Here is a 22430-nt window from a genome sequence, read left to right on the forward strand (position 1 = left end):
GTCAGAGTGCCCAGTGGCCCCCCCGAGACACCCCCTCCCCTCCCGCCCCCGAGACAGGAAGTAGCCCCTGGGGCTGGGCAGTGCCCCTGGCTCCTCAGGCTCCGAGCACGTCCGCGTGGGGCCACCTGTTTCTACTTCCACCAGCTGCAGCTGCCCACCAGCCTGGCTCGGCCCCCCCCCCCCGCCACGTGCCCCGATGCCCGAGGGGGCTGAGGAGGCAGGCGCAGCCCTGGACGGCAACGCTGGCACCGTCCCCACGCCCGCCAATCTGAGCTAGCTCCTGCCCCGAGCGAGGGCCTGCTGGATGCCAGTGGGCGTCGGGGGGCTGCCCCCTGCCCCGCGGGGGTGCCGAGAGGACGGGATGCCGGAAGTGGGCCCGTCCCACGCAGCCTGGGCGGGTGCTCACCCTGGCAGTTCTTCCCGCTGGGCAGGAGGCGGTAGCCGGCGGGGCAGAGGCACCGGTAGCTGCCCTCGGTGTTCTGGCAGGCGTGCTGGCACAGGCTGGGCACGCGGCACTCGTCCAGGTCTGCCCAGCAGGGGGGGAGGGGGAGATGCCCACTGAGTCACAGCTGCCCGCGTGAGCCCAGGCCGGCTGGCCAGGCTCCAGACAGGAGTTGGGGACCCCCGCCTGCCCAGGGGCTAAGGAGGGAACCCCTGCTGAGGTGCCTCCCCCTCCAGACAACCCCCTGCCCCCCTGCAGCCTGGACCTTGGGGGGCTGCCCCCACCCCCACCCCAGCCCCTGTCAGCTCCCAAATGTTTCCTTCCCCGTCTACCCGCTCCTCCTAGTGGGGCGCCGGGACATCTGCCCAAGAGGGGCCTCCTTGGGCCGAAGCGTCCTGCCCGCCAGCTGCCCGCCACCTCCCTCGAGACCCGGCCCCGGGCTCTGCTGGGGCTGCCCCGTGCCCCGTCTGCTGGGGTGCCACGGGTGGGCGCGGCCTTACCGGTGCAGATTCCATTCTGCCGGATGAAGCCGGGCGGGCACCAGGCCCGTCCCTCGCTGCCCAGAGCTCCGGGGCGCGGCCGGAGGGAGACCCAGGCGTGGTGGGAGCCCCCGGGGCCGCGGGGCCGCAGCCAAGGGCCCCGGGAGCTGACGGTGGTCACGTTCTGGCCCCGGAGCTCGCGCTCGGGGGGGACGCACGTCCTGCCGTCCGGGAGGAGCACGTGGCCGGGCGGGCACAGGCAGCGGAAGCCGCCCTGCAGGTTCTGGCACTGGTGGGCACAGGGCGGGGGCCGCTCCGCGCACTCGTTGACGTCTGCAAAGGAGCAGGCAGGGCCCACTGGGCTCCCCAGCTCTGCCCCAGGGGCCTCTGAGCCCCTCCCTCCAGCCCTCCTCCCCGGGGTGCCCAGGAGAGGTCGCCCCAGAGTGCAGGGGGAGAGGCTGTGGGGCCATGAGTGTGGCAGAGCAGAACCCAGCACCCCAGAACCCAGCACCCTAGAACCCAGCACCATAGAACCTAGCCCCTCAGAACCCAGCACCCCAGAACCTAGCACCTCAGAATCAGCACCACCTAACCCAGCCCCTCAGAACCCAGCCCCTCAGAACCCAGCACCACAGGACCCAGCACCCCAGAACCCAGCACCATAGAACCTAGCCCCTCAGAACCCAGCACCAGAGAACCTAGCACCTCAGAACCCAGCACCCCAGAACCTAGCACCACAGAACCCAGCACCACCTAACCCAGCCCCTCAGAACCCAGCACCATAGAACCCAGCCCCTCAGAACCCAGCACCACAGAACCTAGCACCTCAGAACCAAGCACCCCAGAACCTAGCACCACAGAACCCAGCCCCTCAGAACCCAACACCATAGAACCTAGCCCCTCAGAACCCAGCACCACAGAAACCAGCCCCTCAGAACCCAGCACCACAGGACCCAGCACCCCAGAACCCAGCACCACAGAACCCAGCCCCTCAGAACCCAGCACCACAGGACCCAGCACCCCAGAACCCAGCACCACAGAACCCAGCCCCTCAGAACCCAGCCCCTCAGAACCCAGCACCACAGAACCTAGCACCATAGAACCCAGCACCACAGAACCTAGCACCACAGAACCCATCCCCTCAGAACCCTGCACTCTAGAACCCAGCACTCCAGGTCCAGCCCCTCAGAATTCAGCCCCTCAGAACCCGGCCCCCCAGAGCCCAGCATGATCCTGGTCCCCAGGCGGGGGCGGGGCCCCTGTACCTAGGCAGGGCTGGCCAGGGCCCTGGGTCTGGTACCCGCGGGCACACCCACAGTGGTAGCCGCCCGGGGTGTTGTCGCAGCGCTGGCTGTAGTGGCACTCGTCTGTCTCCTCCAAACACTCGTCCACATCTGGGGGGGGTGGAGCTGAGCCTAGAGGCCCCCAACGTGCCCCCGCACTGCCCGCACCCCCACGCCTCCTCCTCTAGCGCCGTCGGGGGGGGACCCACCCCCAGTTGCAGAGGACTCGCAGGTACGAGAGCCTGGGGGGTCCGAGGGGAGAGAGGGCGGGGCCGGGGAGGGGGCTGGCGCCCGGCGTGGCCCCCAGGACGGGAGGGAAAGGAGGGGGCACACAGGCCCGGCCCCCTTCCCGGGCCCCTTCTCCTCCAGAAGGCAGAGGCTGAGGCGGTGGGTGGGGAGGGGGGAACAGAGGGACCAGCCTGGAGCCCCTCAAACCCGGCGCCCCCTCCAGGAAGCCCAGGGGACATGCAGGCCGGCCGCAGTACTCGGTCCCTGCTCGTTCCCGCAGGCCGCTGCTGCCCCTGCCCCCGCTGCCGGCCCAGGGCGTCACCTTCGCAGCCCGCGCCGTCGGCGGCCCTCCGGAAGCCGGGCGCACAGCCCGGGAGGCAGCGGTGGGCCCCGGGCAGGTTCTCGCAGCGCTGGCCATCCGGGCAGGGCGGGGGCTCCCAGGCGCACTCGTCCAGGTCTGGGGGCAGGGGGGGCTGTGTGAGCGCCCTCCCAGGCCCCCCCCAGCTGCCTCCTCCACGCACCCCCAACACAGAGCCCGGGGACCCCGCAGCCGGGCATTGGGGGGCCTCACCCACACAGTGCGTTTCCTCGGGGTCCAGCTCAAAGCCCTCGGGACAGCTGGGCTCACCGTCCTCTGCAAGACAAGCCCAGTCAGGGGCCCGGGCCGGCCTCCACGGTGGCCCCGGGTCCAGGGATACAGAGGAGGGAGGGGCACCGTGCCACGCGCCCCCCTCTCCCGACAAACACACACACACACACACATACACACACAGGGTAGCAGAGAGCAGCGTTGCCTGGGCACCTCTGACTGTTCTCCTGGGCCGGGGGGGAGCTGGGAGGACCCCCGGAGCCGAGTCCTGTGGGCACAGATGCCCCTTGCCCAGGGAGCTGCCTGCTGGGCGGGGCAAGAGTGCCCAGTTCACAGATGGGCACACTGAGGCTCAGAGCCAGGCCCCTGTGCCCTCTCCCGCTGGGCTCCCCCTCCCTCCCGTGTACAGATTAAAAGCCCGTGGGACCCAGTGGCTCCCCAGAGCCATCGTCCCCTTCCTCGGAGCCGAGATGGGCTGCCCCACGGGCCTCTGGGCTTCCACCGTGTCCCCCAGGCTGCGGCCTCAGTGTGGGACTTGGCACCAGGGTCTGTCACAGTTCCCGTTCCGGCCCAGGGCGCACACTAGGGTTTCCTGCACACGCCCCTCTCTGCGCCGCCCCGGGGCCTAGGGGCGTGTTGGCATGAGTCCCTGCGGGGTGTGACTCCAGAGCAGCAGCTTTGGGCGGGCCTGGGGGAGGCGGGAACCGACAGGGCTGTCCGAGGGTGGGCGGGCGGGGAGCCAGGAGCCCTGGGGGGCGCCCCGGGTGCCAGGGCGAGGGGCTCACCAGCCTGCAGCGCCGTGGTGAGCTGGAAGCTCAGGGCCTCGGCGCCGGGCTCGAAGGCGCTGCGGATGTGCGTGGCGCGGAGGAGCTGCACCAGCTGGGGCTGCGGGCCGCGCGCCGCGTCGTACCGGATGCTGTGGTTACAGCGCGCCCACGTGGGCACGCGGCCCCGCAGGAAGCGCTGCGTGGAGGCCGCCCAGAGCTGCCCGGGGCCAGTCTGCAGGTACTGCTCCCCGAAGTCCTGTGGGGCGAGCACGGGCACCTGACTCAGGGAGCCGGGGGGGACGCGGGGGGGCGCCGCTCACCGCCTGCTCTTCGGGGGGTGGGGCCGGCCGGGTCCCCCAAAGCTGGGCCCATCCATGCAGCCGCAAATGCGGCCACGCGATACTTCAGACCACGCGCACTACCCGGACCCCGAGATCACCCACCACAGCTGGGGGGGGGGGTGTTCAGAGCAGGAGGCAGCCCGCCCTGGAGGGAGACACGCGTGTGTCTGATAGTCACAGATACGTATGCACACAGAGCACACAGGCTCAACCTTCAACGACACGTGAGTGATCCCTCGTCGAAGGGCGTCTCGCCCCTGCGTGAAGTACAGCAGCCTCCACACTCTGTCCTCCAAGGATACTTTTTTTTTGTGGGATTTTCGGCGGTTTTTCATAACAAACAATACAAAATAGATGATCTCGGTTCTGCTTTGGTTTTTCTTTTTTCTTTTCGGGTCACACCCGGTGATGCACAGGGCTTACTCCTGGCTCTACACTCAGGAATTACTCCTGGTGGTGCTCAGGGGACCATATGGGATGCTGGGAATCGAACCTGGGTCGGCCGCGTGCAAGGCAAATGCCCTCCCGGCTGTGCTATCGCTCCAGCCCCGATCTCGGTTCTGCTTTGGGGCAGGGGCTGGGGTTCGGGATGGAAACATCTGAAATGTGGTGGTGGGAAGGTGTCGTGGCGGGGGGTGGGTGTTCGAACAGTAAATCTAATCAGATATTGTGAACTACTTTATAAAATTATATATATACATATACATATACATAAAAGAAGCTGGGTGCCTAGCGGGACCCTTCCCGTGACCAGCTCCCGGCCCAGATGGACCGTCAGGCCGGCAGGTCGGCCCCCGAGGGCCGGCCGCGCACCCACCTGCACTTGGAGATCGGCTTCGGCGAGGCTCTCGGGGATGACCCCGTGGACCTCCGCGTCCAGGATCAGGAAGCCCTCAGCGTCCAGGCCCCGGGCCACCTGGGTCACGGTGAGCTGGTCCCCTGGGGCGCCACACCAGCCCGGAGTGACCGAGGGGTCTGGGAGGGCTGCCCCCCCCCGGCCCTCCACCCGGCCCCGCCTGCTCACCCGTCTCGAATTCCACGTGGGACTCTTGCTGGAAGCGGCCTCCGGTCAGCGAGTGGCCGTTCAGGGCGTCCCCGCTCTCCCCCGCCAGGGCCCAGTAGGTGGGGGCCAGGGCGACCACCAGCACTCGCATCAGGGGTCCTGAGCGGGTGGGGGAGGGGCCGGGCTCAGGGGGTCTCTGGCTGGGGCTTCCTGGCAGTGGCCGCGGCTCAACCCCCCCAGAGCGTGTCCAGCCGGCGCGGCTGGCCTGCCGGAAGCATGTCGTGCGCAGCTTCCAGGAGCCCCGGCCGTGGACTGGGACCAGGGCCTCGACCAGCTGTGACCGGCCACTGGCCCTGCCCTCCCTCGTCTCGGCTGGGGCCAGGCCGGTCTGGCTTCTTGGGGGTGTCGAGACCCGAGTTCCCCAGGAACCAGCATCCTGGGGCCGGGCGGCTCCTTCCCAGCCCCTCCTGCCTTGGTTTCCACTGGACAGCGACCACCCCTTCACCCGCCCCATCCACTGGGCCAGCTCCGAGTGACCCCCACCCTGGCCCCCCAGGCCCCACTCACACTGCGTCCTCCTTCCCTGGACCCCTTGCATGAATGCGGGGTCCGCAGCCCACGGGCCGCCCCATGTCTAGAACGTTCCATCCGCCCGCCACGTCTTGTATGAAAGCTTGAACACGCATGTTCCCTGCTGCTGCGGCTCTGCTCCCCCTCCCCCCGCCCGCTCCCGAGACCGCCACCCTGGGCCACCGCCCCTCATGGCTTCACTGTCCTTTCTTTCGTTCTCTGGCCACCCCAGAGGCGCTGGGTCACCCCTGGCTCTGCACTCAGGAGTCACTCCTGGCAGAGCTCGGGGGAGGGGATGCTGGGAATCGAACCCGGGCCAACCGCGCGCCAGGCCAACGCCCTCCCCGCTGTGCCCCCTCCGGCCCGCTCTGTCCACTCTCTGGGGCACCCCTCCCCATGGACCGGAGGCCACAGCCCCCCGCTCAGACGCCCCGTCCATCCTGGACGTGCCACTTGGCCCTGCTCAGAGCTGCCGTGTCGCGTGAGGGTCCCCCGGCCTGGCCTGGTGCCATCAGCTCTCAGCAGCTGACGTTACTGGGTTTCCCGCCCCCCCACCCCCCCACAGCACTGCTCAGGGCCGACTACTCCTGGCTCTGTGCTCCCAGCTCGCTCCTGGCGGTGCTGGGGGTACGCGTGGGCCATTTGGTGCTGAGGCTTGAACTCTGAGGCTGGCCCGGGCCCCACTCACCCACGGTGGCCGGGACGTGGCTGATGCTGCTGCGGAGGGTGACGGCCCCCGCCTGCGCCTCCCGCCGCTGCACGCTGGTGTTGAGGGTGGCCGCGCCCAGGTCCTGGCCATTGATCACCCCGACCATGCTGCCCCGGCTGCCCCGGGGTTCCCCTGGGAGGAGGAGGAGGGGAGCAGTGAGCGTTGGCGCCCACACTCAGCCCTGTCCCGTCTGGTCAAGGAGTAAACGGAGGCTCAGAGAAGGCAAGCAACTTGCCTAGGGGCGCACAGCAGTGGGGGGAAAGAGCGGGGAGAACTGGACCCCCATCACTCAGGGGCATCCTGGCCCTGAGAGAAGTGGGGTGGTACCCCGGCGTGAGAGGGTGAGGGTTCTCTCTCTGCTGGGACTCCCCGGGAACCCGCCGGTCAGGCCCTCAGGCTGCCCACGGGGGTTGTTGTGTGAGCGGGGAGGAGGGACCCGAGAGGCATCAGGCACGGACCAGTGGGTGCCAGGCCCCAGCAGGAACGGAAAGGGGCACCCTGAGGTCCCCGTACCCCTGACTCCGGCTCCAGCCACCCTACAGCCGGACTTCTGGTTTTTGGTGTTTTTTTGATGGGGGGTCTGGGTTTCCGCAGCCACCAGCCTGCCTGCAGCCCGCGGCCCCCCCACGGGCGGGCGGGCGGCTGGTGGGCGCTGCCTGGCCGGGCAGATGGCATTCCAGGACACGGCGCTGTCTCTGCTCACCGGCCCTCGGGGGAAATTAGCCACAAATTGTGCAGATCTGGTGAAAAGATGACGGAAAACACTCCGCGCCCGGACAGGAAGCAGCCGTGCCCGCAGCCCGTCACGGGGCTCTGATGAGATTTGCGGCCCATCCCGGGCAGCTCTGGCCCCCGTCTGCCGCGATGCCGCCGACAGCCGGGGCAGGAGCAGGCCGTGACCCCCGTGGCCCTCGGCAGCGCTCGGCTGATTGCGGAAATTGGAGCGCGCCGGTCGTGGAAAATTTCCCCAGACAGGCGGTGACTCAGCGCCGGAGCCGGGCGGCAGCGGCTGGAAAGGAGGGAGCTGCGGTGGGGGTGGGGGGCGGCGGGGCCTGCGGCACCTGTGGGCGCCTTTCCCTACCCCCGCCCCTTGCAGCCACGGGGGCTGCAGCGACGCATGGACCCTCTGGTTTATCCTGCAGCACCAACGCAGCACGAGGAGACAACGTGGGGAAAGGGGTCTGGGGTGCCCCGGGGAAGGAGGGGCTGTCGGCCCCATGGGGGGGGCACGGGGCAGCCCCATGGGAGAAGCTGTTGTCCATGTACAGGGAAGCGCCTCATGTCCCCTCCCCCCTCACAGTGGCCCCGTCCCAGGCCAGGGAGTGGGGCAGCCCCTGGGCAGCGCCTTCTCCTTCCCAGCTGTTTCTACACCGTCCCCTCTCTGTGACCGACAGACGACGCAAAGGGAATAGCAGTTTCTTTCCAAGGACCAAAGGGAGGTGGCCGTTCCGGGCGGGACAGTGCCACCCTTCGTACGCTGGGACCGGCCGTGTCCTTTGGGGTGACCTCGCTGGAGTATGGGTGGGGCCAGAGGTCACCACAAGGCCATCAGGGAGCCCCCCCTGCCATCCCCCCAAAAGTGCACCTTTAGGCACAGAAGCAGCCTTGGGGACACAGAGAACAGAGACCGGGGTGATGCCACCACGGCACCCCCAGATGCTGGGGAGGGCGGGGCAGAGTGCCCACCGCAGACCTTAAAAGAATAGCTGGACCTCACCCAGGGGCCTGGAGGCGCCAGGGCGGAAAACTGTCGTTTCTTTTTCTTTTCTTTTTTTTTTTGCGTCACACCCGGCGATGCTCAGGGGTGACTCCTGGCTCTGCACTCAGGAATGACTCCTGGTGGTGCTCAGGGGACCATGAGATGCTGGGAATTGAACCCGGGTCGGCTGCGTGCAAGGCAAACGCCCTCCCCGCTGTGCTGTTGCTCCAGCCCCCAACTGTCGTTTCTCTTGGTCAAATGTTTGTGCCTGAGTTATGGCGTCAGCTGGGGGTGGCACAGGGAGTCCTGGCAAAGGCTCCGTGGGGTGGGGACCAGGCGAGGGAAGAAAAGGGACCGAGCTCAGGTAGAGAGGGTCCCGCTCTGCCCCAGGGGACCACTGACTTTTGTTTGTTTGCTTTTGGGGTCACACCCAGAGATGCTCAGGGGTTACTCCTGGCTCTGCACTCAGGGATCACTCCTGGCAGTGCTCTGGGGACCATGTGGGAATCTGGAGATTAAACCCGGGTCAGCCACATGCAAGGGAAATGCCACCCCCGCTGTCCTACCGCTCTGACCCTAGTCACACTCTTGGACTCCCCAATCTGGCCACCAGGGACCAAGTAGGGTCCCGCATGGGTGGACAGGGAGTCTTGAGTGCCAACAGCGTCAGGCCCCAGCTCTGCCCGGCCTGGACAGGGCGGCTGCGAGCGGGATCGACTGGCATGTCCACTTGGGTGCAGGCATGAGGCCACCCAGGCACACGTGGGCACAGAAATAACCCCACGAGGGGCCGGAGAGATAGCACAGTGGGGAGGGCGTTTGCCTTGCACTCGGCCAACCCGGGTTCGATTCCCAGCATCCCATAGGGTCCCCTGAGCTCCGCCAGGAGTAATTCCTGAGTGCAGAGCCAGGAGGAACCCCTGGGCATCGCCGGGTGTGACCCAAAAAGAAAAGAAAAGAAAAAAGAAAGACCCCCACATGCCAGGCCGCCCAGACGGTCCCCTGGGGCTTCCCAGGAATGTTCCTTCCTTCTCCCCAAAGGGGGTCCTGCTGCCGGGCCTCTGGGTGTAGTTGCTGGGAGCACCAGTAAGTAGCACTGGCCAGTGTCCACCCACCCTGGCCGGGGACCGCAATGAACTCAGCACCCCGGGAACCCCAGGGCGCCAGTCCGTGCCCCGGGCGGGGGGCACAGAGGGCAGCGCCCGGCCCTCAACCTCTGCTTCCCCGGCTGCCCCGTGCCCTGGCGGGGAGGGCGCCCGCGTACCTCTCACGGCCAGCACGGCCCGGGCGGAGGCCGAGCCCAGGAGGTTGTGGGCCACGCACTCGTAGGCGCCCGCGTCCCCGGCCTCCACCTGCTCCAGCCACAGGCTCCCATCCGGTAGCGTTCGCAGCCGCCGGCTGGCCGCCAGGGGCCGCCCGGCCCGCAGCCACTCCACCTCGGGCGCCGGCTCCCCGCTGGCCTGGCACTGCAGCGCCACGTCGTCCCCGGGTCTCACGGTCACGTCCTGGGGCCTCACCTGGAAGACCGGGGCACCTGCGGGACGGGCGCGCGGGGGGGCCGTGAGGAGCCTGGCCTGGGTCTGGCCTCCCCCGGGCGCACACCCGGCAGCCGTCCTGGGGGCAGCGGCGAGGGGGGGTCCCGCCTGGCCGACGCTGCTCAGAGAGAGCTGCCCCCGAGGTCCGACTCTGCCACTGAGTCACGCGCCGGCTCAGGCCCCGCTCTGCCCGGGACCACTCTGCCCCTTCGTGACACTGCAGGCAGAGTCTGATCTGCCCGCGCCCCCCGGCCCTTCAGGCCCCCTCCCGGCCGGATTGGATTTGCTTGGATTTGGGGTCACGCCCAGTGGCGCTCAGACGGTGACCCTGGCGGTGCCTGGGGACTGTGAGGGGTGGGGGATGGAGCCCGGGCTCCGGCCCCTGGGCCAGCTCCCGACCCCCTCCCCTTCCTTGCTAACGTACCCCAGGACTTGGCCACGCCGGCACGTCACCCAACCCCAGCCGCACGGCCCCACGCAGCAGGGGAGAAACGGGGCGCCCCGTGACGGGGAGGCAGAGGAGACGCCCCTGCGCAGCTGGCGGGGGGTGGGGGGGTCTGCCATGGCCACAGTCCTGCCTTCTATTTGCTCTGGGGTCACACCCAGAGAGCCCGGGGGCGACTCCGGGGTTCAGCGCTTAGGCGCATTTCCTCCCATGATGCTCAGGGCGTGCCGAAAGCTGACCCCGGGGCCTCACGTGTGCAAGGCGTGTGCTTGGCTACGGAGCCTGGCCACGGGAGACGCAGGTGCCCGTCTGTGGCAGGACTGTGTGTGCGGGACACTCGGGCGGTTTCAACACACAGTGACACGTGTTGGGCGAAAGGGGCACAGGTGGCGGCGGCCACTCGCTGCTGCCCCCTAGGGGTGGGGAACCCCGGGGCTCCTTCCCTTTGCCTCTGACTCTCAGCGCTGACTCCAGACCCAGGACGGGCAGAGCCGGGGGCCGGCCTGGTGTGGGGGCCGGAACCCGGGTCTCCCACATCAGCGCTCATGCCGGTCAGCTGAGCGGCTCTCCCGGCTCTTAGTAAAGTTTAGTTTGGGAGCCACACCTCGTAGTGCTCACTCCCAGAGGGGCTGGGGGCGGGGCTGTGCGACACCAGGGATCTGAACCAGGCCGCACGTGCAGAGCCAGCACCTTCCCCGTTTTCCCGCCCCTGATGAGCCCTGAGACTCTCCTTGCTCCCGAAACACTGATCACCCTCGTGTGGGACATTTTGAGGATGAAAGGCCTAAAGCTGGGGGGCCACAGAGACAGCCCGGGGGGGCACAGAGACGGCCCGGGGGGGCCACAGAGACAGCCTGGGGGGCCACAGAGACAGCCGGGGGGTCACAGAGACGGCCCGGGGGGGCCACAGAGACAGCCCGGGGGGGCACAGAGACAGCCGGGGGGCCACAGAGACGGCCCGACAAGCTACAGGCACGGCTTTCGGGCAGTAAGCTGGGGCTCAGGGAAGCCCTGTATACGGTCCACGGCCTGGTCTGACCTGACCCCTTAGGGCCCCAGGAGAACGTGAGCACCAAGCTGGGAGTAGCCCCCGAGCACCACTGAGTGGGCCTGACCCCCACCACTGCCCAAAAGGGCAAAACTCTCTGGTTCCTTGGGACATGGGGCGGGGGTGTCTGGAAGGCGGGGGTGGGTGCCGGGGACGCTGTCTGTCTGGGGTGGGGGTGCAGTGAGCAGACAGGGCCCGAGCTAGAGCCCGGACTCGTACCCGCGCGGGGGATCCTGAGAAGTCTCCCCGCCCGGCCCGGCCTCCGCCCCGCCCACCCCGCCGGCCACGCCCACTCCGCCGGTCACGCCCACCCATCCGGCCACGCCCACCCCGCCGGCCCGGCCCCTCCCTGCCTCCCCCTGCTCCCGGGACCGGCGGGGGGCACGCACTCTGCAGCACCAGGACCACCAGCTTCTCCACGGCGCCCAGGCGGCTCTCTGCGCGGCAAAGGTACTGGCCAGCGTCGGCCCTCTGTGGGGGGCGGGGGGCGGGGGGCGAGGGTCAGCGGGGTGGAGTGGCCGGAGCGAGGCCCTCTGCCCAGCGGGGGGAGGAGTGCGGGCTGGCGGCTAGCTCGCGGGACCCCCGCAGGTGCCCCCCTGTGCATTCCGGGGCCAGCTGGGGCTGCAGGGGGGACCCAGAAGGGAAGGCCCTGGGGGAGGACACGGCACAACTCGGAACTGGGGGGCTGGGGGGTCCCGCTTCAGGGCTGTGTTGGGGGGTCCTCTGGGAGGCCCCGTGCCTTCTGCCACGCCCCGGGGCGCCCTGTGCCTCGTGCAGCCTCACCGGCCACCGTGACTGCTGAGCCCCCTCCCTGCCACCTCGATGGCTCCTGCGACATGCTCAGCAGTGTCCGGGGCTGGCCTGTGCTCTCGGGCCCCCTGCTCCAAACCCGGGAGGGGGCGCGAGGGCTCGGGCTTGCCTGGGTCCTGCGGATGGTCAGCGAGCCGTTGTGCAGCCGGTAGCGGAGGCGGCCGCCCCGCAGCGGGAGACCGTCCTTGGCCCAGCGGATGGCGGGGGCCGGGGCCCCGTGGACCACACAGTCCAGCCGGACGCTGCCCCCCCACGGGCTCCACCAGGTAGGAGAAGGCCTCGCCTTGCAGCGTTGGGGCCTCTGTGACAGGGACACAGGGCGGGGCGGGGCAGCAAATGGCGTCCTTGAGCTCAGCGTCCCCTGCACCTCCCCCTCTGCCCCAGAGCCTGCCCGGGACCCCATGGGTGCGGCCGGCTTGGCTGCATCCGGCCCGGCACGACGGACGCACAGAGGGGCTGGACAGACCAGCGTGTCTGGCTCAGGCCGGCGGGGAGCATGCGACAGACAGTGCCCGGCTTGAGTGTCCCTGTGCAGCCCTGGACACCAGGTGAGCTGGACGTCCTCCCAGCCAGGCCCCCAGCCCCCCCCTGCTGTCGCCTGTCCCCGTGTCCAGCAGGGAAGCATGCCCATACCCGGGGCGCCCAGCCCAGCCAGGGCCGCGAGTGCAGGGCAGAGGCCGTCTCGAGGCCGGGCGGGCCCTACCCTGCACGTGCACGAAGCTGGTGGCCTGCACACGGCCCACGCGGTTCTCGGCCCAGCACACGTAGGTCCCACCGTCCTCTTGGGTGACGGCCTCCCGCTGCAGCGTGCTCCCTCCGTCCTGCTCCAACACGCCCTCTGCGGCCGAGAGACGCGTGTCCCCGGGGTGGGGCGGGGGGCTCTTACCCAGGCCCCAGGGCCCGCTGGGGTGTCCAGCAGGCGCTCAGTAAAGACACGGGGCCCAGCCGGCCCCTCCCAAGTACCAGGTGGACCCCGGCAGGGCAGTTCCCAGGGGGGCACACCCGGGGAACAGTAGCTAAAGTCGGCCCCCAGGTCCACAGCCCGAGTGGGGGGGAGCTGCGGCAGGGCAGGGGGCAGTCAGCACGTGGCTGGGCCCAAGCAGGCCAGGAGCCACATCCAGCCGTGGCCAGGGAGGCGCGGAGCAGGACGGAACGGGTGTGACCTCAGGGCCGGCGTCCCGAGCACCGACGGCAGAGTTCACGTCCGGTGCCGGTTACGGGGCAGCAGCTGGGCAGGGACGCACCCCTGACCCAGAGGTGTCCGGTGGGGGGGAGCTTCCGGCCAGGTCTGGCCCCGCCCGGGACGGGAGAGCCGGGACAGACCCACGGCCTGGCTGGCCCCCGCCCGCCCGGGCCCCGGAGGCGCCCACCTGTGACCGCCCTGTCGTTGAGAGTCCAGCTGAGGCGGGGCGGGGGGCTGCCGCGGGCGGCACAGCGCAGCCACAGCCGCTCGCCGAGGCGCAGGCTGCGGTCGCCGGGCCGGGTGGTGAAGACAGGCAGCGCCAGAATGCTGAGGTGCACACGGCGGCGGGCGCGGCCCAGGGCGTTCTCAGCGGTGCAGGTGTAGGTGCCGGCGTCCTGGCTCTGGGGGGACGTGGTGGCTCTGGGGACGTGGTGGCCCTCCCTGACACGGGGCCCAGACGCCCCACGGTGCTCCCAGCCCAGAGAGGTCGAGGGACTCGCCCAAGGGCACACAGCCCTGCAGCCCGCGACCCCCACGGTGCGCCCCAGCCCGGCCCAGGGGCCCCACCCGCACCCCGGGGGCCGGGCCTCTCGGGTCCCTGGGACCCCCGCCCCCACTGTGCCCCACCTCCGAGTGCTTCACCAGCAGTGCCCCCGAGGGCTGCAGCGTGAACTTGTCCTCTGCAGCCGACAGCAGCTGCCCGTCCTTCTCCCAGGTGATGTCCGGAGGGGGGCTGCCGCTGGCCGTGCAGGGCAGGAGCGCGTGCGTGCCCTCGGTGGCCGCCAGGTCCGTGAGGCCGGACTCAATGGCGGGGGGCACTGCGGGGACAGCGCAGGCTTGGGCTGGGCCCCGTCCGCCCCTGCTCTGGGCAACTGAGCACCGAGTTTAGGGCCGAGACCCCCGCAGAGCTGTGGACAGAGGCTGCCCACCTCTCCGGGGGACGTTCCCAGTGTGCCCGAGTCACGTGCTGCGGGCCGGGGCGGGGGCGCGGCCACGGGGAGAAGGGGCAGGTGAGCCAGGGCCCCCGGAGCCCACCCCAAGGGTGACCTCAGCCCGGCAGGAGTGGCTGCCAGGCACGCAGAGACCAGGCCGGCCCCTGTGCCAGCTTTCCTCTCTGCCATTGCTCCTTTGGCTTGGGGACGTCCCCTGCAGTGCTCAGGAATCGCCCTGGTGGGGCTCGGAGGACCCTACGGGGTGCCAGGGGCTGGCCATGTGCAATGCAAGTTCCTACCCGCTGTCCTATCTCCCCAGGCCCGGGCCGACAACCCTTTTATTTTTATTTATTCATTTATTTATTATTCATTTTTCACTTAGGGGGTCACACCCGGCGATGCTCAGAAATTACTCCTGGCTCTGCACTCAGGAATTACTCCTGGCGGTGCTCAGGGGACCACATGGGATGCTGGGGATCGAACCCGTGTCAGTTGTGTGCAAGGCGAACGCCCTCCCCGCCGTGCTATGGCTCTGCAACCCCTCCCCACGGCCCCTTGGTCCCAGGAGACAGGGGCTGTTCAAATGCGCGGGCCCCGGGACCCACCGCCCGGACCCACCTTGTACCACCAGCCGCGTCCTGCCCAGGGCGCTGCCGGCGCTGCTCTGGGCAACGCACAGGTAGTTCCCGGCGTCCTCGGGGCCGGCGTGGAGGATCCTCAGCTGCCCTCTGGGGAGCACCTGGACGCCAGCTCCTGGAGGGCGGGGCGGGGGCCGGGGCCGGGAGTGGGCGGGGTCTGACCGGTGACCGGCCACCCAGACCCGGCCCGACTCGCTCGGAAGGGGCAGTGGGGCGGGGCGGGCCCCCGGGGCTGGAGGGGCGGAGAGGACCCAGCCCGGCTGCCCACCCCGGGCCCCTCCTGCGGCCACTCACCCAGGGGCACGTGGAGCCCCTCCTTCTGCCAGGACACGTGGGGCCGGGGGACGCCCGCGGCTTCACAGGGCAGCACCACCTCGGCCGCCGCCACGGCCAGCACCTCGCTCGGCGGCGGCCTCACCACCGGGGGGGCTGCGGGGGGGACGGCTGCAGCGGCCCTGGACGCCCTCCCCGCAGGGACCCCCCCCCCCGACCCGCGCCCGGGGAGCCTCGCAGGAACCTTCCGGAAGCCTCGGCTCGGGGCGCGGGCGGGCTGAGCCGCCTCCCCCAGGAGCCCCGTCAGGGTGGTGGTGGGAACCCCTGGGGCCTTGGAAACGGGGTCCCCTGCCCCTCCGGACCCGCCCTGCCCCGGGGCCACGCCTCATCTGGGCCCCCCTGCCCTCCAGCCACGCCCCTGCCCCTCCTCCCCCCGTCAGCCCCGCCTCGTCCCTCCAGCCACGCCCTCCCTGGCTCCTCCCCCGCCCTGTCGGCCACGCCTCGTCCCTCCAGCCACGCCCCTGACCCGCCTCCCCCGCCCTGTCGGCCACGCCTCGTCCCTCCAGCCACGCCCTCCCTGGCCCCTCCCCCCGCCCCGGGCCACGCCTCACCCTGCACGCTCAGGACCACGTGCTTGTGGGCCGCGCCCGCCGGGTTCCGCGCGGTGCAGGTGTAGCGGCCCGTGTGGATGGGGAGCGCCTGTCTGATCTCCAGGGCACCTGCGGGCGGGGCCGGGCATGGGACGGTGAGGGGACCAGAGGTCAGGGGCCAGAACGGGTCTTGGGGTCCCTTCAAGGCATGGCCCGGGCTCAAGGGCTGTGTGTCTGCTGCCCCACACCTGGACGTGCTTCTTCTGTGCTCTGTGCCTCAGTTTCCCCCAGGAGGAATCAGACTCTTGCCCCTCCTGGTTATGATGTCCTGGGACTTGCCAGGCCCCACCTGGACCCCTGGCCGGGTCACGGCCCTGCACAGGCCCTCACCATGCTAGCCTCAAACTCTCCTCCTACAGGAAGCCTCCCTAGCTTACTACCTCCTCTGTCCTTCCGGAGTCTGGAAGCTCCCAGCAGCTCCCTCCTCTCACTGGACCTCAGTCACCCCCTTTGAATTTGGGGACCCCCCCATGCAGCCCCTTGCACTTCGACAGAGACACAGGAAAGCTGCAGCGAGCACCGACTTGCTACAAGTGGCTTTTCAGACACGGAGATGCGTGACCTGGCGTGGCCATCCCGCAGGGGCGCGGGCAGCCTGAGGGACATGGTGACGGTCCTCGGCCACACTCGCCAGCTGGCGTCGGGCCACCTCAGACAGCCACCATCTGGCACGTGAGCGGGGCGTGGCCCAGAGAGGGCAAGCAGCTTCTGGGGCCACACAGCAGGGAATGGCAGGGGCGCCGGAACTTTCTAGCCGGGTTTCCCTCCGAGCCAGCCCGCTCCCCTAGGCCCCCCGAGCCCCACGCTCCTCACCGGACGGCGACACACGGTAGCCGTGGCCCCGAGCCCCCAGCCGGGTGCCCGCCTTGCTCCAGGATGTGGTGGGGGCCGGCACCCCGGTGCTGTGGCACGTGAGGACCACGGGCGCCATCTGGGTCACGGTGAAGGCCGTCTGGTCGTCCGCGATGGTGGGCGGCTCTGAAACACAGACGGGGCTGGGCCCACCAGCGCGGGGGCAGCCGGCGTGGGGGCCGGGAGCAGAGGCTCCCGGGGCGTGGTGAGAGAAGGGGCCTTGTGGGGGGCTCAGGGAGCGGGAGGCGTCTGACACGGGATTTGGAAATGATCTAAAAGGCGTGCGTCAGCCGGGTGCAGGGAACAGCGCTCAGGCAGAGGGAACAGCAGGGACTAAGGCCCGCGGGGAGGAGCAGGACTGAGCGGCACAGCCGGATCCCGGAGCAAGGCGGCCGGGGCAGGTGGGTGTGGGCACAGAGAGACAGACAGACAGCCGGGGACCCCCGGGTCCAGGTGTTACCTGACGCCTGCTCACAGCTGCCAGGCCGGCAGATCTGGGTTTAGAACATTCCAGAGCCAGCAAGGCCTGTCCTCCCAGCTCCCCTGTGCCGGAGGCCATGCTGGGGTCAGGCGATGACAGCGTGGACAGCGTGGAATCAGAGAGGGCCCCCTGGAGGAGGTGCTGCAGGACGCACAGGCAGGCGGGCAGCCCACCTCCTCACCCCCCCCACTCACCAAGCACGGCCACCTGGTAGCGCCTGCGGGCCTCGCCCTCCTCGTTGCTCACCACACACTCGAACTGGGCCGCGTCCTGGGGGCCGGGGGCGAGGAGCAGCAGGGAGCCGGAGGGCAGGAGCCTGGCAGACAGACGGACATGGACAGATGGACATGGACACGTGGCCACTCAGCGGCCGGCTGGGCTGACTCACAGCAGCTGCCCAGGGACTCTGCACGGAGAAGAGTGAACGTGGGCGGGGGAGTGTACCCATGTGCACATGTGTGCTTTGTGTGTGTCTTTGTATGTGAGTGCGTATGTGCATGTGTGTATGGGTGCCTGTGTGTAAAAGTGCAGGTGCGTGCATATATCTGTTTGTGTGCGTGTGTAAGCATATGCGAGTGTATGTGCGTGTGTGTGTCTGTGTGTGCACGTGTGTGTATGCGTGTGCGTGGGGGTCCTTGTGACTATTTCCCCTCCCTCTAGCCGCCCCCACCCGAGCTCAACTCTCCAGGTCGGCTCTGCTTGTCCTGCTCTCTAGCCTGCGTGCTCAGGTCACCGCCGTGGGGGTGACCACATCCGAGTCCCTGACCGGACGCGCCCGGTTTGCCAGAAACCTGCTTTAGCAACAGAATCTTCACCGTGCCGGGGCCATGCCGGGGCCGAGGCTTCCCAGGAGCTGGGCATTGAGTCGGGCTGGAGGGGACGGCTCCTTCCTGCTCCCTGTCACCCCTTATCTGAGGCATGGGGCAGGGGTGGGGGGCGGGGGTTGGGGGGCGGGGGCTGGGGGCGGCTGCCGCCACTTACTGTTTATTGGTTTGGGGCCACGCCCGGCAGGCTCAGGACTTACTCCTGGCTCTGTGCTCAGGGGTCATCCCTGGAGGGGCTCAGGGGACCCCCACGAGATGCCGGGATTGAACCAGGGGAGAGAAGTGCTCTCCCTGCTGTCCTGCCACTCGGACCCACCACCACACTTGAGAGTGTGGGACTGTGCTGGCTTCACAGGCTTTACGTGATCCGTCCATCTGTCCGACTGCCCCGGCCCGCCCACGCCGGGCTGCCCAGTATGAAGACGGTGCCCCTCCCAGGCCCAAGAGACCCTGGACACCTGCCCATTCTCCCGGGGGCTGGGGCAGCCCCTCCTGCACAGGCCCGTACCAGTAGGTGCCCTGCTGCAGGCGCAAGTCCAGCATCTGTCCGTCCTTCCACCAGACCACCTGGGGCTTGGGGGCGCCGCTGGCCTCGCAGGGCAGAGAGGCGGGGGTGTGGGCGGTCAGCGTCAGGTTGGAGGGGCCCGGGGCGATGGCTGGAGGCTCTGGGGAGAGACGGGAACCGGGAGGTGGGGGCAGGGGGCCTGGGAGACTGTCCACCCCCAGGAGGGCCGGGGAGGCTGAAGGATCCATCCATCAGGTCCCAGCTGCTCCGGGGCCCCCCTGCCCCCTCACTGTTCCCGGAACCAGGCGGGCGGGAGCGGGAGGAGGGGTGGGGCGCCCACCCCGCTTCTGTGTCCTCTTCGCTCACGCAGCGCGCACAGCACCGACATGGGAGGTCAGCGCGCCCGGGGACAGCGCAGGCCCCGTCGGGGTGGCCTCCCTCCACCTACCGAAGACCCGCAGGTCACGACCCTGGCGGTCGGAGCCTGCAGAGTTGGACGCCAGGCAGAGGTAGTGGCCGCTGTCCTGGGCCACCACCGGCTGGATCCTCAGGGAACCATCTGGAAGGATCTGCAGCCTGGGTGGGGCGGCACGTGTCCGGTAAGACCCTCCCTGCCCCCTGCCCCAGCAGGTCCCCAGAGGCGGGCCTTGGCGGGGCCACCGTGACTGACGGGCATCAAAAAGGGTGAGAGGGGCCAGGCCGCCTGTACTCCCCCGCCCCCCGGGCCCAGCCTCCCCCCAGAGCCAGCAGCTGGCAGCACCCCCACTCCTCTGCAAACCCCCAGATCTGAGCGCCCCGGGGCCACGGCGTAAGCCCGCCCCCAGCCACAGCCAATCAGACGGGGGGAAGAACACACGTGACCCAGCGAGCCAATAGCATTCTCCGCCTGGGAGTTTGGACCAGGATGCGCAGACAGGAGTGAAACTCGGGTGTTCACAGAGGATGGGGGGAGGGCAAAGACCCCCACATTTACATCCACCAGTGACAGACCGAGAGTTGGCCGCTGGGGGTCCTCAAGTCCCCCAGTGAGAGTGCCCACCTGCCCCCGGGGTCCTGCGGCCACTGTCCCCTTCCTGCCCCCCCATACCCGTACTGAGGCCCTGCCCTTCCGGTTCCCACCTGGGGTTCCCCAGATCCAGGGGCTCCCCGTCCTTGCGCCAGCTCGTAAGGGGCAGGGGCGCCCCATCCGCCTGGCAGGGCAGCAGGGCCGTCTGGTTCATGGACGCGTTCACCGCGGGAGGTCCCGGCCGGATCGTGGGCACCGCTGGAGGGGGCACAGAGGCAGTGGGTGCTGGGGTCCTGTCTCTCCGGGCAGGGGGGTGGGGGCACTCACTGTGGATGTCCACGCGGAAGTCCACGCTGGTGCTGCCCGCCGCGTTTCGGGCCGTGCAGCTGTAGTCGCCGCCGTCGGCCAAGCTCAGCTCCTGGAGCCGGAGGAAGCGGCCCTGCTCGGGAAACTGGGTGTGTGTGTCCTCCTGCGGAGACAGTGGCCAGTACCGCCCGGCTGTGGGTGTCCTGCGGAGGGCGTGGCCAGCCCCACCCAGGTGCAGTGTCCTGCGGAGAGAGTGGCCAGTACCGCCCGGGTACGAATGCCCTGCAGAGAGAGTGGTCAGTACCACCCGGGTACGGGTGTCCTGCGGAGGGACTGGTCAGTACCGCCCGGGTATGAATGCCCTGCGGAGAGAGTGGTCGGTCCCGGGACAGTCGGGCCCCGAGAGCTGTGGACAGTGGGGTTGAGGGGGGTGGGGGACCCCTCATGCTCCCACCAGGGCCCCGGGAGGTGACTATGGCCTAACTCCATCCCAGCTGAGCCGGAGTGACAGGCCCTGGGAGCCCCTCGCGCTGCCCCCAGGTCAGGATGGGTCTCCGGAGCCCCCAAGCCTCCAGCCATGCCCCACCTGCAGCAGGATCCCATCTCGGTGCCACTCGATCTCTGGAGCCGGTTCTGCCTCCACGGAACATTCCAGAACCAGCTGCCCTGGGGCCAGGCCAACCACAGAGCGGGGGCCTCGGGGTCCGATCACGTGTGGGGGAGCTGGAACAGGGACACAGAGCCCATGAGAGGAGTCCTGACCTGCCTCCCTCTCCTCCCCCACCCTGGCACCCCTACCTTGAACTCTGACCCGGAAGCTCTTCTCCGCTTCACCTGCTGGGCTCTGGGCCAGGCAAGTGTACAGTCCAGCATCGCCCACCTGGGGATGAGGCCCGTGAGCAGCTGCAGTGGCTGCCTGCCCCCCCCCCACCCCAAGTCTGACTTCCTTCCTTCAGAATGGAGAGCCCGGCTGGGGTCTGCTCTGTGCCGTAGGCGCTCGACCCCGAACAGCTCAGCCCCCGTCCTGCAGCATTTCTTGCTGCAAACCGCAGTAAAGCCTGCCTCTTCCAGGAAGTCCCCCCACCCCCACCCCACCAGGCTGAGGAGTTACGGGGTCTCTGCACCCCCAGGACCCCGCCAGGAGCATCGCTCCTACCTCCCACCCTCAGACCTCCCCGGCGTCCCGTCCTGGCTGGGCCCAGGCACCTGCACACTCTCCACCCGCAGCTCCCGCCAGGCCCCCCGGCTGGGCTCCGGCCGGCTCAGCGCCTGCCCATCCTTGTGCCAGGTGATGGTGGGCGGGGGGGAGCCCTGGGCGTCACAGAGGAGCTCCAAGGGGGCGCCAGGGCTCAGGGACAGCTCTGCAGGCGGGTCCGAGTCCTTGATGGAGGGCGGGTCTACAAGATACCCCATGCGGGTTGGGTCAGACTGACCCAGAGTGCCGGGAACTGGGTCCACTCCCGTCCCCTGCCAGCCAGATGCTGATGGCCCCGGGGGGACACAGTGAGGGGCTGAAAGCCTCGGCGCCCATCCTGGGGACCTCAACAGCGGAGTGTATGGGCAGGACTCAGCGGGGCCCCGTGTTTCAGGGGCTCTGTCTATGCTCCCCGAGGCCCAGGGATGGGAGTGAGCACTGGCCACCGAGAAGGAAGCACCCCAGCTCCCCTGCCCCCAAAGCCAGGACCAGGTCCCAGGGAACTGCCTGTACCCTGGGCTCTGCTCCTGCAGGCAGCCCCCGCCTGGGCGGGACAGATGGGGGAGTTCCCACCCTCAGCCTCTTCCCCCCCACCGCTGAGGGTGGGGCTCGCGGGACGCACCCATGACCGTCAGCCGGAAGTCCCGCCGGGCCTCGCCTGCTGCGTTCACGGCCACACAGGAATAGGTCCCCGCATCCCCGGCTCCCGCCGCCGCCAGCTGCAGACCGGGCCCCTGCTCCAGGCTCTGGGGCAGCCACGGCTCCCCGTCCTTCATCCAGGACACGAGGGGCAGGGGGCTGCCCCGGGCCTCACAGGGCAGAGCCACGGGGGCACCGCGCACCACCGCCACATCCGCCTGGAACTCGGCCGGCTCCAGGATGGGGGGCTCTGCGGGTAACAGGTGGGTGCCGTCAGTGGGTCCCCGTCAGCACTGCCCGGGTCTTTGCATACCCTGAGCCCACTGGCCAGAGTGCCACTCCCCTCACCTCCCCGGGAAGCCCTCTCCGACACCAAACCCCGAGGCATGTGGGGGCCCCCAGGCTCTCCGGCTTCCTCTCTGGCACCTCTGCTGGCCCAGAACTGGGACATCCCGGGCCTGGCCATGGCAGTGAGCACGTGTGAGACACGGATGAGCAAGCCATGAGCAAGAGGGTGGGTGTGCGGGCCCCGTCTCAGAGGCCCCTCCAGCTCCGTACCCTGCACCTGCAGGGTGAAGTTCCTGTCGGCCACTCCTGCGGGGCTCGCGGCCACACACGTGTATGTGCCCGAGTCGGCCAGCTGCACCTGGGAAATCCTGCTCCGGAGAAGGGACGGGGTGTGCGGATGGAGTGGGGGACAGACACGGGGGCGGAGAGAGGAGAGAGAGGGAACGGGAGAGAAAGGAAGAGATGGAACAGTGGATGTTGGAGGGAAGGATGGATGGACAGACAGACGGGTGGAGGGTGGATAGACAGGGGGATGGAGACATAAAGAAACAAAGAGAGGCAGCTCAGTGGAAACGGTCCTTTCCTTTTCCATCCCGTCTCTCACCCGGTCTAAGTCCCAGCGAGCAGCATCTCAGCACCTGGCCCGCCCACCCCGCCCCGCCCCTCTCCCTCCTGCCCCCAGGCCCCGCCCCACCCCGCCATGACCCCAC

At 69.3% G+C, this 22430-nt stretch overlaps 1 protein-coding gene across 1 annotated transcript in view; it reads right to left on the bottom strand.

Moving 5' to 3' along the window:
* HMCN2 (hemicentin 2) overlaps window positions 1-22430 on the bottom strand; it is an 88708-nt gene that overhangs the window by 1131 nt on the left and 65147 nt on the right. Inside the window, 29 exon segments of the mRNA XM_055124142.1 lie at window positions 407-526; window positions 943-1254; window positions 2187-2315; window positions 2755-3066; window positions 3807-4044; window positions 4947-5068; window positions 5154-5291; window positions 6391-6543; window positions 9375-9644; window positions 11528-11609; window positions 12058-12198; window positions 12200-12249; window positions 12652-12786; window positions 13319-13532; window positions 13759-13949; window positions 14682-14816; window positions 14996-15130; window positions 15586-15693; window positions 16438-16602; window positions 17152-17273; window positions 18290-18446; window positions 18735-18862; window positions 19406-19550; window positions 19620-19761; window positions 20185-20321; window positions 20397-20478; window positions 20805-20995; window positions 21416-21682; window positions 21991-22088. Of these exon segments, the coding sequence (XP_054980117.1) occupies window positions 407-526; window positions 943-1254; window positions 2187-2315; window positions 2755-3066; window positions 3807-4044; window positions 4947-5068; window positions 5154-5291; window positions 6391-6543; window positions 9375-9644; window positions 11528-11609; window positions 12058-12198; window positions 12200-12249; window positions 12652-12786; window positions 13319-13532; window positions 13759-13949; window positions 14682-14816; window positions 14996-15130; window positions 15586-15693; window positions 16438-16602; window positions 17152-17273; window positions 18290-18446; window positions 18735-18862; window positions 19406-19550; window positions 19620-19761; window positions 20185-20321; window positions 20397-20478; window positions 20805-20995; window positions 21416-21682; window positions 21991-22088 (4619 nt within the window).

This window comes from Sorex araneus, chromosome 1, assembly GCF_027595985.1.
Source record: "Sorex araneus isolate mSorAra2 chromosome 1, mSorAra2.pri, whole genome shotgun sequence".
Taxonomy (NCBI): Eukaryota; Metazoa; Chordata; class Mammalia; order Eulipotyphla; family Soricidae; genus Sorex; species Sorex araneus.